The 14,149-nt window shown below is 38.2% G+C and overlaps 2 protein-coding genes across 9 annotated transcripts in view; one reads left to right on the forward strand and one right to left on the reverse strand.

Moving 5' to 3' along the window:
• Positions 1–7,744, forward strand: part of CRIM1 (cysteine rich transmembrane BMP regulator 1) — a 197,358-nt gene extending 189,614 nt beyond the window's left edge. For 3 of the 5 annotated variants that reach the window (XM_017871279.1, XM_017871280.1, XM_017871278.1), the window contains exons 14-16: positions 730–852; positions 3,633–3,820; positions 5,155–7,651. In XM_017871279.1, coding sequence (XP_017726768.1) covers positions 730–852; positions 3,633–3,820; positions 5,155–5,331 — 488 coding nt within the window. In that variant the 3' untranslated portion in view covers positions 5,332–7,651. Of the gene's footprint in view, positions 1–729; positions 853–3,632; positions 3,821–5,154 lie in introns of all 5 variants that reach the window. The other 2 variants (XM_017871276.1, XM_017871277.1) reach the window with 2 other exon arrangements.
• Positions 1–14,149, reverse strand: part of FEZ2 (fasciculation and elongation protein zeta 2) — a 69,663-nt gene that overhangs the window by 14,675 nt on the left and 40,839 nt on the right. For 2 of the 4 annotated variants that reach the window (XM_017871281.1, XM_017871284.1), the window contains one exon: positions 12,251–12,316. In XM_017871281.1, the coding sequence (XP_017726770.1) occupies positions 12,251–12,316 (66 nt within the window). Of the gene's footprint in view, positions 1–8,820; positions 9,767–12,250; positions 12,317–14,149 lie in introns of those variants that run through there. The other 2 variants (XM_017871285.1, XM_017871283.1) reach the window with 2 other exon arrangements.

The raw sequence follows: 14,149 nt of genomic DNA on the forward strand, positions 1-14,149 counted from the left end.
TTTCAAGTTTTGCTAACATATTTTGTGTAAGTTATTCAACACCCCTATATTAAAAAGCAGCAGCTATTAAACACCAACATTTATTAGCTGCTGGAAAGTAAAAGAAATAATTTCCGCCGGGGGCGGTGGCTCACACCTATAGTCCCAGCACGTTCGGATGCCGAGGCGGGTGGATCACAAGGTCAGGAAATTGAGACCATCCTGGCTAACGTGGTGAAACCCCGTCTCTACTAAAAATACAAAAAATTAGCTGGGCGCGGTAGTGGGCACCTGTAGTCCCAGCTACTCGAGAGACTGAGGCAGGAGAATGGCGTGAACCCAGGAGGCGGAGCTTGCAGTGAGCCGAGATCGCGCCACTGCACTCCAGCCCGGGCAACAGAGTAAGACTCCGTCTCAAGAAAAAAAAAAAAAAAGAAAGAAATAATTCCACTTCAGCTAGTCCCCTTCAGTTTCCATAAAGTTATAAAACCAACACCATTTGAACGTGAAAAGCAGTTTTGACCCTGGTGGAGTAGAGAATTCTTCTGTCTTTTAAATGTTACAAGACGCGTTCCTTTTCACTGCAAAGCTTGTGATTCTCTAGCATGAATGATGTAAATGGCAGAAACTGCAGCTTTCACGTCCCAGGAAATGTGGGCTTGAATTGAGTGCACCATTTGAATTGAGAATACAAAAGCCAACAATACAGCAGCTTCATCATCTCTTATGAAAAATGTTCCCTTCTTTTAGAAATGTATGCCCCAGAACCAACCAATATACCCATTGAGAAGACAAACCATCGAGGAGAGGTTGACCTGGAGGTTCCCCTGTGGCCCACGCCTAGCGAAAATGATATCGTCCATCTCCCTAGAGGTAAGCACTGAAGGCAGCTGAGATCTGCCAGTTTTAGTTTTCTATGTGGTCTATTTTGGCTTTTTCCTAATTTTTAAAATTTCCTGTGAGTAACTTTTTAAATGACTTGCTGAAGTAAATTCAGGTAACTGTTCCCGGGCAGACCTGCTTGGCTGAAACATATTTACACCACACATTGATACAATAAGTCAGCAGGTAACTGGATTAAATGCCTCCTTCCTGGCCCTCCTTGCTCAGAGACTTTGTAATGATGGAAATAAATATGTTCCTAGTCATAAGAGCTTCGTATCTCTGGAACTTCTAAGCCATCTCTCAAATGTATGTATATATAAACTTTATAAGGAGAGTAATCATGAATTAGTCACTGTCTCTTGTAGATTCTGCACTGAGCATTTGTACATTAGGTTACCGTCTACTTCTGGGCAGTTTTCACTTCATGCGAGTTATATTTATTACCTGTGTTGATTTTTCCAGTCACCAGGTTTACTCCATGCCTTTTTTTCTTGCTCTATCCTTTCAGTTTGTGTGTAATAAAGATGTTATTTTGTCTCCCAATAGCTGTTAATATTTCCTTTTCTTTATATAAAAGTAGACCTCTTCTTGATCAGTAATATAAACTAGCTCTTGGTCGTGACTCAGTACTGCCTCCTGTCTACTCCAACCATATTTTCCAAATCATTGCTATATAATTTTTATATTTCTTTTGGAAGAAGCATTATTCATTGCTTGAGAGATTACTTGTCTGTGACTCTAGATATTCTAAACGTTATGCATGGATCAAGCCAGATGACCAGAAAGCCAATTTCCTGGGCCTAGTGTTTTTGGCTCTCTGTAAAATTGTTCTGACTGAATGTGCTTTAGCATTATGCTTACATTCACTCAGTCAATAAATATATTAGTGCCTGCTGTATGCCAGGCCCTGTTCTAGAGGCTAGACTTCGGTCATAAGTATAGCCATACTTATAGTATGTTGAAGACCTGTGCATTGCATAGTATCTATGTTATAAAGCCCCTAAAGAGAAATTTTCTCATGCGTCAATAGCAAGAAAATGTATACTTCTCCTAGGCGACTGATTTGTTTTAACCTAGAAGACACTGTGAATCCTATTAAAGACTGATAGTTGTTTCCATTTTTGGCTTTGGCTGCTACAAAGCTCAAAGCTAACTTTTAGGGCTTGGTTTTAGCACAGAAACGGCACCGGAAGACTGAATTTTGTAAACAGACCTCACTTGCAGCTTCATTTTTCTTTCACCGAGACCTTCCTTAATTTATATCTTATTCTTCTTGTATGACACATATTCCTAAAACTTCTTTCTATTTCATTTGGAATATGGGAAAGTAAAATTCATTCTTTTATTCGTTGTGTATTTAAAATCTGAATTCATCAATAAAATGTTACTCTTATCTTTGACATTTTTCTTGATGCTGATAAATATGTTTCTATAAAGCTTTACTGCCATCTGCACCGGCTAAAATGATTAGGAATGTTTTCTACCTCCCATTCCTCCCTGCTCCCACCACCCCTCCAGAACACACACAGAAGCATATATCATTTAAAATCTGAGTTTTAAACCACAGTCTTACATACCACAAAGCTCTGTCACTTCATAAGCTGAATTTCCAGAACAATTTGAGAGTAACTCTTTTCGACATTGTGTGTCATGTGTCTTTCACTAAACTGATTGTTAATGCATTTAGAAAACCTGACTACAGTGATTTCAAAATAGAATAAAAATAAGGAAACTTTAGGGGGTGCCCCCTACTGGTATATATTTAACCTTATTTCTGTCTGCAACATACATTGTAAGATACTTTAAAAGAACATAGGGGCCGGGCGCGGTGGCTCAAGCCTGTAATCCCAGCACTTTGGGAGGCCGAGACGGGCGGATCACGAGGTCAGGAGATCGAGACCATCCTGGCTAACACGGTGAAACCCCGTCTCTACTAAAAAAATACAAAAAAAACTAGCCGGGCGAGGTGGCGGGCGCCTGTAGTCCCAGCTACTCGGGAGGCTGAGGCAGGAGAATGGCGTAAACCCGGGAGGCGGAGCTTGCAGTGAGCTGAGATCCGGTCACTGCACTCCAGCCCGGGCGACAGAGCAAGACTCCGTCTCAAAAAAAAATAAATAAAAGAACATAAAGGTCGTCATTCCTAAGTGCAAAACTAAATGTAGTCACCTATGCAATATAATTCATTAAGTCAGAAAAACTGTCTAATACGCCTAAGCAAGATTTTCAACAAGTTTATGAAAAGTAAGACAATACTGCTTAGAGTTCAGTGAACCAGAGTATCAACCAAAAGACCAACCTCCTGATTCTGATTAGTTTTGATCTAATTAGTCTTAGTTATTACACTAGTAGGTAAGAGAATATGCTTTGTTCTAGTCCCGTTTGCCAGTAAGCAAGGAGATCAGCTGTTTCTTCTTCAAAATCTGAGAAGACCATATATGTTAATAGTAATCAAAATATTTTAATGGTCTACTTCACTTTTTCAAAATCTACCTAAGCACCTTCTTATTTTCTTGATTAGCTAGAGCCGGCATCATCTTATCCAATTATTAAGATTGTCACTTTGATTTTTTTTTTTAACATTCATCCCTAAGCACTCTGCCCTCTACTAAGAGCTCTTTGGATCAAAATTAGATTTTAATCACATTTTTAGCCTGAAAAAACTGAGAAGCAATAAAACCAAGTTGCCAGTCTCTGTTTGCAATGTCATTAAAATAATCCTGAACAATTCCGGTTTAGGTAATAAATGCTTATAATTTTTCTTTTCCTAGATATGGGTCACCTCCAGGTAGATTACAGAGATAACAGACTGCACCCAAGTGGAGATTCTTCACTGGACTCCATTGCCTCAGTTGTGGTTCCCATAATTATATGCCTGTCTATTATAATAGCATTCCTGTTCATCAATCAGAAGAAACAGTGGATACCACTGCTTTGCTGGTATCGAACACCAACTAAGGTACTGTCTTGAAAAAATCTCTTGAATGATGAATCTAGGAAAACTTACACTTACATTGAAATTGCTTGAAACCTTGTGTCTTAACCAGTGAAATTTTTACTTTGCTATTCATAGCCTCAAATCCATACCAGGCTATAGTACGAATCAAATATATAGTACTTGCCCAGGGTTGGACTTATCGCAAGGTGAATTTTATCCATTGGTTAATGAATCCTGACCTTACATGGATCCAATTTTCTGGAGGTACTCTAAAGTTTTCAAATGAACAAATACCTCTGGATTTATTCCTAAATCATTCTTTATATTAGACATTAAACTTGATCACCTGGCATTTATCAGTCATCAGTCAACTTAGAATTGGAAGGGAAAAGAAGTCACAAAGGGAGGGAGATAATACTCAGGAGAGGGCTGGAAGATCATGAGGGTATACAGAAGGCAAAAGGACAGGTCAATGCATCAAAGGCAAGCACCAAGTGGAAAGGTCACAAAAGATGAAGAGGTGGTGGAAAGTAATAGTAGACAAGGTAGGGAGAGGCAGATTTCATATTGCGGGAGAAAATATATATATTTGTTTTCAGTACAAATGTAAAGGGCCTCTAAATCTGCCTATTTTGAAAGATAAGAAAAACCTGTATTAAGGGAAATAAATCATAATCCCTTCCAACTCTGATTCTGCCTTTTGCCTTGAGTTGGTTTATTTTAATCATACAACCTTAAGAATTGGAAACAGCCTGAACAATTATGTAATATAATTTACCATCTGGTTAACCCTTGCAAGTAAAAATTCTGTCCTGCGGTTATCCTGCCTCCGATTTTCCTTTGAATAAATGTGCATCGGGCACAGCCTCTATACTGGGTCAGGATACAGTTGCCAATGTCCAAAGCTGGGAAACAGACCCACTCATAAAGTGTATGGAATGACTAGAAACACACGGGCTGGCCCAGCCTATGATGGTGTTCTACAGTCTGAGTGGTTAGAAATCATCCCTTTGTTTTTAAAATCTGCCTACCTTCCACTCATTCTTCAACCCCCTTTAAACACAGGTCTGCACTTCAAGGATTTGAAATCATTTCACCAGTCCTTTTTTTTTTTTTTTTCAGTTTTATCTTCCTATTTGACATAGTTTTTTGACATTTCACCTTTAAATACAGTTTGTCAGTGTCCTTCATAAAAGTAGAGTTGGTACTAGAACAGGATGTGATACTCTGCATACAGTCTGTCAATGAATTGTGAAACTATTATCTCATCTGAGTCAGGTACTAAATTTCTGTTCATTTGCAATAACGTAAAGCAGCTAATTGTTTGTGGTTTTATTCCTCCTCTCATTAAATAGCCTTCTTCTTTAAATAATCAGCTAGTATCTGTGGACTGCAAGAAAGGAACCAGAGTCCAGGTGGACAGTTCCCAGAGAATGCTAAGAATTGCAGAACCAGATGCAAGATTCAGTGGCTTCTACAGCATGCAAAAACAGAACCATCTACAGGCAGACAATTTCTACCAGACAGTGTGAAGAAAGGCAACTCCGTTGCGGTTTCAAAAGACAGAAGATGACTCAATCTGCTCTAAAAAGTAAACTAGAATTTGTGCACTTGCTTAGTGGATTGTATTGGATTGTGACTTGATGTACAGCGCTAAGACCTTACTGGGATGGGCTCTGTCTACAGCAATGTGCAGAACAAGCATTCCCACTTTTCCTCAAGATAACTGACCAAGTGTTTTCTTAGAACCAAAGTTTTTAAAGTTGCTAAGATATATTTGCCTGTAAGATAGCTGTAGAGATATTTGGGGTGGGGACAGTGAGTTTCGATGGGGAAATGGGTGGGAGGGTGGTGTCGGGAAGAAAAATTGGTCAGCTTGGCTCGGGGAGAAACCTGGTAACGTAAAAGCAGTTCAGTGGCCCAAAGGATATTTTTTTCCTATTGCTCTGAAGACTGCACTGGTTGCTGCAAAGCTTAGGCCTGAATGAGCAGGAAACAAAAAAGGCCTTGCGACCCAGCTGCCATAACCACCTTAGAACTACCAGACGAGCACATCAGAACCTTTTGACAGCCATCCCAGGTATAAGCCACAAGTTTCTTTTCTATACAGTCACAACTGCAGTAGGCAGTGAGGAAGCCAGAGAAATGTGATAGCAACATTTCTCTAAAGCGGGTTATTAAGAATATATACAGTTATACTTTTTGCTGCTTTTATTTTCTTCCAAGCCAATCAGCCAGTTCCTAGCAGAGTCAGCACATGAACAAGATCTAAGTCGTTTCTTGATGTGAGCACTGGAGCTTTTCTTACAACAACGTGACAGGAAGGAGGGAGAGGGTGGCGAACACCAGGCATTTCCAGGGGCTGTATTTCACTGTTTGTTGCTTTGTTCTGTTCTATTGTTGGTTGTTCATAGTTTTTGTTGAAGCTCTAGCTTAAGAAGAAACTTTTTTTAAAAAGACTGTTTGGGGATTCTTTTTCCTTATTATATACTGATCCTACAAAATAGAAACTACTTCATTTTAATTGTGTATTATTCAAGCACCTTTGTTGAAGCTCAAAAAACATGATGCCTCTTTAAACTTTAGCAATTATAGGAGTATTTATGTAACTATGCTTCAAAAAACAGAAGTATTTGTGTGCATGTGTATATAATATATACATATATATTTATACACATACAATTTATGTTTTCCTGTTGAATGTATTTTTGAGATTTTAACCAGAACAAAGGCAGATAAACAGGCATTCCATATTAATGCTTTGATCACTTACAAATTTTTTTGAATAACACAAAATCTCATTCTACCTGCAGTTTAATTGGAAAGATGTGTGTGAGTATGTATGTGTGTGTGTGTGTGCACGCACGCCTTGAGCAGTCAGCATTGCACCTGCTATGGAGAAGGGTATTCCTTTATTAAAATCTTCCTCATTTGGATTTGCTTTCAGTTGGTTTTCAATTTGCTCACTGGCCAGAGACATTGATGGCAGTTCTTATCTGCATCACTAATCAGCTCCTGGATTTTTTTTTTTTTTTCAAACAATGGTTTGAAACTACTGGAATATTGTCCACAATAAGCTGGAAGTTTGTTGTAGTATGCCTCAAATATAACTGACTGTATACTATAGTGTTAACTTTTCAAACAGCCCTTAGCACTTTTATACTAATTATCCCATTTGTGCATTGAGTTTTCTTTTAAAAATGCTTGTTGTGAAAGACACAGATACCCAGTATGCTTAATGTGAAAAGAAAATGTGTTCTGTTTTGTAAAGGAACTTTCAAGTATTGTTGTAAATACTTGGACAGAGGTTGCTGAACTTTAAAAAAAATTAATTTATTATTATAATGACCTAATTTATGTAAATTATTAATCCTGAAACGATTAACCATTTTTTCGTTTTAAGAATATCAAAAAGAAAAAGAAGAAACGGTGTTCTAGCTGTTTGCATTCAAAGGGAAAAAAAAGACGTATATTATCAAGGGGGCAATATTTTTACTCTTTTTCCAAAATAAATTTGTTAATGATATGTTACCAAAATAGATTGACATCAGCCTGATTAGTATGAATTTTGTTGATAATTAATCCATTCCTGGCATAAAAAGTCTTTATCAAAAAAAATTGTAGATGCTTGCTTTTTGTTTTTTCTATCATGGCCATATTATGAAAATACTAACAGGATATAGGACAAGGTGTAAATTTTTTTATTATTATTTTAAAGATATGATTTATCCTGAGTGCTGTATCTATTACTCTTTTACTTTGGTTCCTGTTGTGCTCTTGTAAAAGAAAAACAAATCTAATTTCCTGAAGAATAAAACAGATATATGGCACTTGGAGTGCACCATAGCTCTACAGTTTGCTTTTGTTTTCTTCAAAACGCACAAAGCTGTAAGAGAATTATCTGCAACCTGATTCTTGGCAGGAAATAAACATTGTGAGTTGAAATCACACAGTGTAACTTCCAAAAAGATTCCATCTCTGGGATCCGAAAGACAAATTGTCCTTTCAAGGTTATTAGTCCAGTGAACCTCTGGTGTCACAAGAAGTCCCCGGGCCTTTGTCGTTAGGCGGGTCTTTCCCAAGGAATCCTTGCAAAAAGAAGAGTGTCTCCCAGAGTACGCAGCATAGCGGTGCTGTTTTTAGGGAGACAAGAAACCTACCTGCTGTCAGAAACGTGCTCATAACCAGTATCAAAATTAACTTGCTACGCACAGGAGGATTGTGGTGGGAAACCCTACAGTAGTTCAATGCTGAAGAAGAAAGACTTTACCAAGCAAAATCAGGGGAAGCCTGACTGCAAAGAGACTTTGAGCTGCTAGGAAAAAATAGGTATGTTTTCATACATTTTAGAAGCATCAATTTAAGAATGAGCTATAAACAGACCACTGTTGAATCTCCTTTAAAAAAATTTATCTCCTAAGGACTTTCTGCTACATCATATACCTTTTAAAGCTACATTTCTTCAGTACAAGGCATCATTTTTACAAATTCACATCAAACTAATTTAAATTATTAATATTACTGGGTATGTGTGCATCTGGGGAAAGGGTCAGTAAGTTCCACATAAGAACGTTAATAAAATAAGGAAACCATCTCAAGTTTCTCATACCCCTAGAGATGACGGCTGAAATGCCAAGCAGGCATTAAACTTCAAACCGAGCCCCTGCCCTTTGCAGTCACAGCGTCTCAGTTGCTGAGTGGAGTGAGGAATAGGTATAGCCCTGTTTGCTCACAGGTGGAATTGTGAAAGCTTCCTGTAGCAGGTCCCATTTAGACTCTTACTTCATTCATGTCGTCTATGGGAGGGGCTGCATGGCTGTTTGTTTGAAATGTCTCACAGCCCCAGAAAAAGAGCAGGACTTCTGTCACTCCACAGCAGCTCAGCATACTCTTAAAAAAAAAAAAAAAAAAGTCCTCCTCTTCTCCTTCGTAGCCCACTGTAGCGATGGGCTCTGTGTGGAATTAAGGGAAAGAATCTCGTACTGTTAAGGAAAAAAAAATACAACACAAAACCCCAAATATAAGGCTCTCAAACATATTTTTACTTCTTAAAAAATTTATTAAATGCCATTGATTTGATTGGAACCAGCAAAAGTCCTCATGATATTGATGAATCCATAAGTAGCTGTATCTAGAATTCATACTTAAGAAAAACACACAGGCATGAATAAAATATGACACCGTAATGAGAATAGGCAATTCTGCAGTGTACACTTTGTCAAGCACCTCAGAGGATACGAACTTTTAAAGTACAAATTCTTCACAGACACCTGAAGCAGAACATTTGAAAATCAAAAGTTAAACAGTACAAGATTCTAAAAGTGAATGGCAATTTAATGGTTAAAATTTGACCAATGGTTAAACAAGCAGCAAGCTACAAAATCCATCATCACCAACAGTTTCCAATGTTCACTAAGTATTAAGCCAAAGTAATGCATATTCTGGTTTTGCTTCTTCAGGAGCAGCCCAAGTTTATTATGTTTCAATCTCTGAACAATACTGGTAGGTAATATTTATACTGACAATTCTCACAAGAATCAGTGTTGGTTCTTGCCATCACTGAATTTATAGTATAACTCTCCCAAGGCTTTAATCTAGTTCATCAGTGCACTTTAGATTAGAAAGCCATAAAAACAGATGGGCATACTGTCAGTTAATGAGAAATATAACTGCACATGCACAATTAATATTACTCTCTTACTCTACTAAGAGAACAGTTCATAATTATTAGTAGATTTAACAAAAACCATCTCTAGAATTCAAAATAGTGCCCATATTTCCGTTGGTTCTATAATATAAAGAATTAGTGAAGTCAAGATCTGTTAATACTAAATCAAACCCAAGTTCAAATGTGCTGAGTTTCCAATAGCAAGAAGGCAATGGTAGCCAGCTTTCAGAATAATGCTGTAGGAAATCTAGCTCGGAGCCCACCGTAGATAAAGATGCTGGTCTATGTAGGACACAGAACTAGAAGGAAAAGAGAACTTTTAGGTAAAAATGTATATTTTGTATACATTTACACAAAACATACATTTTACATGTACATTTAAAAAATTAATGAGAACTAAATGTTAATGCAAAGATCGATAGTAGCAATTTTTTAAAGGTTTTAAGAGGCTATACCCAACAAGGATGAGTTCTCAACACAGAATTTCCCAGAAATGAGATACCAAAAGGCCATGTCTCTTTAGGGTGCCACTTGGAGAAAGAAGCCCCTAACATTTGCCCTATACTATGAGGCTTGTGACACAGCAAACAGGCTCCCTAGGGAAGTCAAAGAAGGGTGCAAGTTTCTGCACACATTTTTATTCCTAACTAGGATCAGCACGGCAGCAGCCACGCATACATTACTTCAGAATGAGCCTTGGGTCCTACCTTCAAGGCGGCAGTGGCGGCAGGCTGCAGTGGGGTCATTAAGCAGGTGTGAGAAGGAGAAGCTCAATTAGCACAGACAGTGCCCACCCTACTCCCTTTCTCAGGCCAAATGAGACCACTTTTCTACCTTCTTTCACTTCTGACGTTTGCATTAAAACTAAGATGGTGTATTTAGGCAGCCAAGCCACACTCATCTGTTAAAACAACAACAAACTAGCCAAAAAAGGGGAAGGAGTATTATCCCCTTGAGCAATATCCCCCTCCCAGGCAAAGTGTCCTATTACTGGCCCCCAAGGGGGAGGAACAGTTAACCAGCTGTGAACTTTCAGGATGGGTGGAAAAGAGCATTTTCAATGACCCCACTTCACCACCTTCCCACACACTTAAATACATCTCCGCATTACACTCCCGTCTTCGTTTTCTCTGACTACAGTCTCTGCTGTAGTCTGAATCCTCGCTTCTTTTCCACCCAGTCCTCACAATACAAAGCCAAGACGAAACCACAACACATGCACACAGACAGCTCATCAGAAGCAGGTACAGTATAGATAGAACTGGGCTTACAGACAGGAGCCAGCGGCCCGAGCATGAGGAGCAGAATTAGATGGGTGCTGCTTCCCTAAGGCATGCGGTATAGGTAACGTTCACAATTACAGTCCTAGGTTTTCAGAGTAAAGAATTAAAAATCATTTTCCCCCAGAGGACTCTGTTCTTTGGGTCATAACATCCTTCCATGCAGTTAAATGCTAACATAGCTAGAGAATGCTTCAGAAGCTCATTCTATCTCTGGCCCTCACAGAGCCATAGGGACCCGCTATAATTAAAATTTAAGACATGTTCTTTATGTCCATCTCATTCCTGTTTCACATCTAGAAGAACAAACCTCAGAACAATCCAGCTTTCATACCAATGCTAGCACAACACAAAAGCAAACAAAGATGTCAGGTATTAAAAAAAAAAAAAAAAAAAATAAAAATTAAATAGGGAGAAAATCCTCCATGAGAAAACCAGCTTATTTTTAAAAATGATGTCAACTCAAGTCTGTTCTACCCCAGTGTTAACCCACTAATGGCTAGCTCATGCTTCTTAGCTCTTACAGCATCAAGACTCTTAAAAGTGAAACGTGTGATTCACTTTGAGCACCCTGAGTATACTACTGAGGTTCCCCTTTCAAGACACTATGGTTTAAGAAAAGTCCATGTGAGATTTCTAATGTCTCAGAAATCTTCCTCTTCCTTGTGCTCAGCTAACTTGAATGGAGAAGAGAAAGAACCCAAAGAAGACTGTTACTAAAAGAGGATTGCTCTCAAAATTTGATCAAACACTACAAGATGCATTTTGTGATGCTTTCAAAATCTGGTCTCTGAATACCTGCTACTTTAAAAAATACTTCATTGAAAAGTATTAATTTTGCTTCTAGAGTTCTTCGTCCCTTCTTTATCATCCAAATTTTGCTCTTTCCTCAGCAAAGTAACTCAACCTCTCACTCTTCTTTTGCCTCATCAATATTCCCATCCTGTGTGAGCCTCATCTTGCCTTTAAGATTTGTGGCTGGTTTTTCACTATCCTGGGTTTATGAAAGTCCATTCTTTTTATTTCCCCGCTTCCCTCCCTGTGCCTTACATCAGTCCCTTTCGTATTCCCTTTGGCACTGTTCACAGATGTGACTTCCTTCATCCATCCTCACTAATGATCTGTCCTCCTCCTTTCCACTGTCCTCAAGATGACAGAGACCACCCTTCTCAAACTTCCCAGTGCCAACCTGCCAACATCTGATACCCACATGATTATGGCGCCATCTCACTAATTTTCTTCTACTACCTCCCTCGATGTTTATAGTTTAGCTGTGGAGATTATTTCCAGCCCAAAACCTCAAATAAATAAAAGTTAAATTTTATAAAACCGTAATATATAATGTTGACAGAAGTCAGTCATGTATCTAATCCTCACCCTGCATAACAAGATTAATGAAAGTTGTGCATTGGGAAGTTACTATCTAATGTATTAGCAAGATGATGTATTTACTGACTAATCCAAACCTCCCAGCCATCGCACCTATACCATTATAAAACTCACCTTTCAGAATATAATCCGTTAACAAGCTCGGAACTTTTTCACTGTCCTCCTTCATGGCACGAAGAACTGCAAAACAGAAAAGGGGAAAAGACGACGATTAAAATTCAGATCAAAATATTATTTAATTTCAATCATTGTGGCCTTCATCTTCCTTAATTATAGGATATAACTGACTCATGCAAATTACAGGTGATTTTCCTGACAAAGGAATACAACAATAAAGGCCCAATAATTTATTTTAGTGGAGTAAGTTTACAAGAATTTATTTTAGGTAAGAATATCCCGCTTACCTGAGAGTTACTTCCCTGTTTTAAAATTTCCAAACAGTAGAGGCGAAAAAGAGGAACTGGGTTATTTACAAGGAGCCTCGCTCTACAATAATACTGGAAAGTGGGTTACAGTAATGTGCACCTCAGTGAACTCGGTGCAACAAGAGGACCTCAGTGCTGTAGATCAAGCAAACTAGAGAAACTCTCAGAGAAATGGAAAGTTAGCTATACCCTCCAACAAGCATATCTGTCAGACTCCTTGAAATTTTCAAAGAAAAGACCCAAATAAAGAACAGACTTCCATGAAGCAGCACCTGGCATCTGCCTGGCTGTCACCTCCTCTGCACTAGGGGAGGAACCTGGGAGAATTAACCTCATCCTAATTTGACAATTTTATCTTCTAAGTAAAAACTAAAATAGAAAAAACAGCCACCTAGTATAATGTTTTTCTTTTTTAAGCTAGATCATTCAGGTCGAGATAAACTCACAAATATTATACTATAACAGAGTCTGCCAACTCAAATTTTCTCCCGAGCATCCTGGTAAAAATATTTCACTGTTTTTCCCCACCAATACAACAAGGCAAAATAGTGTAAGTGTCAAATCAGCCTTCCTGGGTTTCAACCCTGGCTCTGCCACTTCCTAATTGTGTGATGTTGAGCAAGCTACTTAACCACTTTTGTACCGAGCTCTTCCTCTGTGAAATGAGAATAATAGATTTAATCTCAAAGGTTTGTGAATGAGGACTAAGCTACTAATTCAGATACAAAGGTCATATCATAGTGTCTGGCACATAGTACATGCTATGTATCAACTGTAACTAACACTACTAATATTATTAAAATTTCTATTACTATTATTATTACACCCAGAATCCCTTAATAGCTTTTAGGAGGAAGACTATTTATGCATAAACACTGTGACTGTCTCTCCACAGAGCTCTTCTTTTGGAAAGAAAAGGAGCTTTGGACCCAAATATGTCCAAAGATTCCAAACTGTGTCAACCTATAAAGATATCTCAATGCTGGAATTAGATGATGACTTTAGTTTGACCAACGGAGTATTTGTTCTTGATCTGAGAAGCCAGTAATTCCTGGCTTATGAGCAATATTTATTTATGTTCCCTTCTTTAGAGGGCTACCATGTTCAGTATTTCTGCTTCCAATCATGTTTAAAATTTTTTTCTAACTTCTATATAAAATCACATACCAAAAACCAGCATCATTAAAAGTATAATTTCCTGGGAATTAAGAGACCCAGCTCTGTAATTAACCATCCCCCTGTGTGATCTTGGACACGCATAACTTCATAAGTTCTTCCTGAAAGTAAGAGGGCTGGCTACCCAGTTAATCTCTTGATTTTTTATTTCAGACTGGCTGGCATCACTTGATTTATCCATATTTAAATATAAAACTTTTTAAAGAATTATTCACCAAAGGAAAGAATGAAAGCTCCAAGTTAACAGGCAGGGAGCTAAGAAATATGACACCTGCTTCTACTCTTAGGTTCTCCTTGTCCATTCCTCCATATCTTGAATTTCCAAAATAAGTATCGTCATCAATACTCATCCATGTGATGCTCTTTCATTTGGTTCCCCCCTAATTAGCAAGTATCACAAATATTTACCATC

Source organism: Rhinopithecus bieti, unplaced genomic scaffold (assembly GCF_001698545.2).
Source record: "Rhinopithecus bieti isolate Rb0 unplaced genomic scaffold, ASM169854v2 scaffold_6547, whole genome shotgun sequence".
Taxonomy (NCBI): domain Eukaryota; kingdom Metazoa; phylum Chordata; class Mammalia; order Primates; family Cercopithecidae; genus Rhinopithecus; species Rhinopithecus bieti.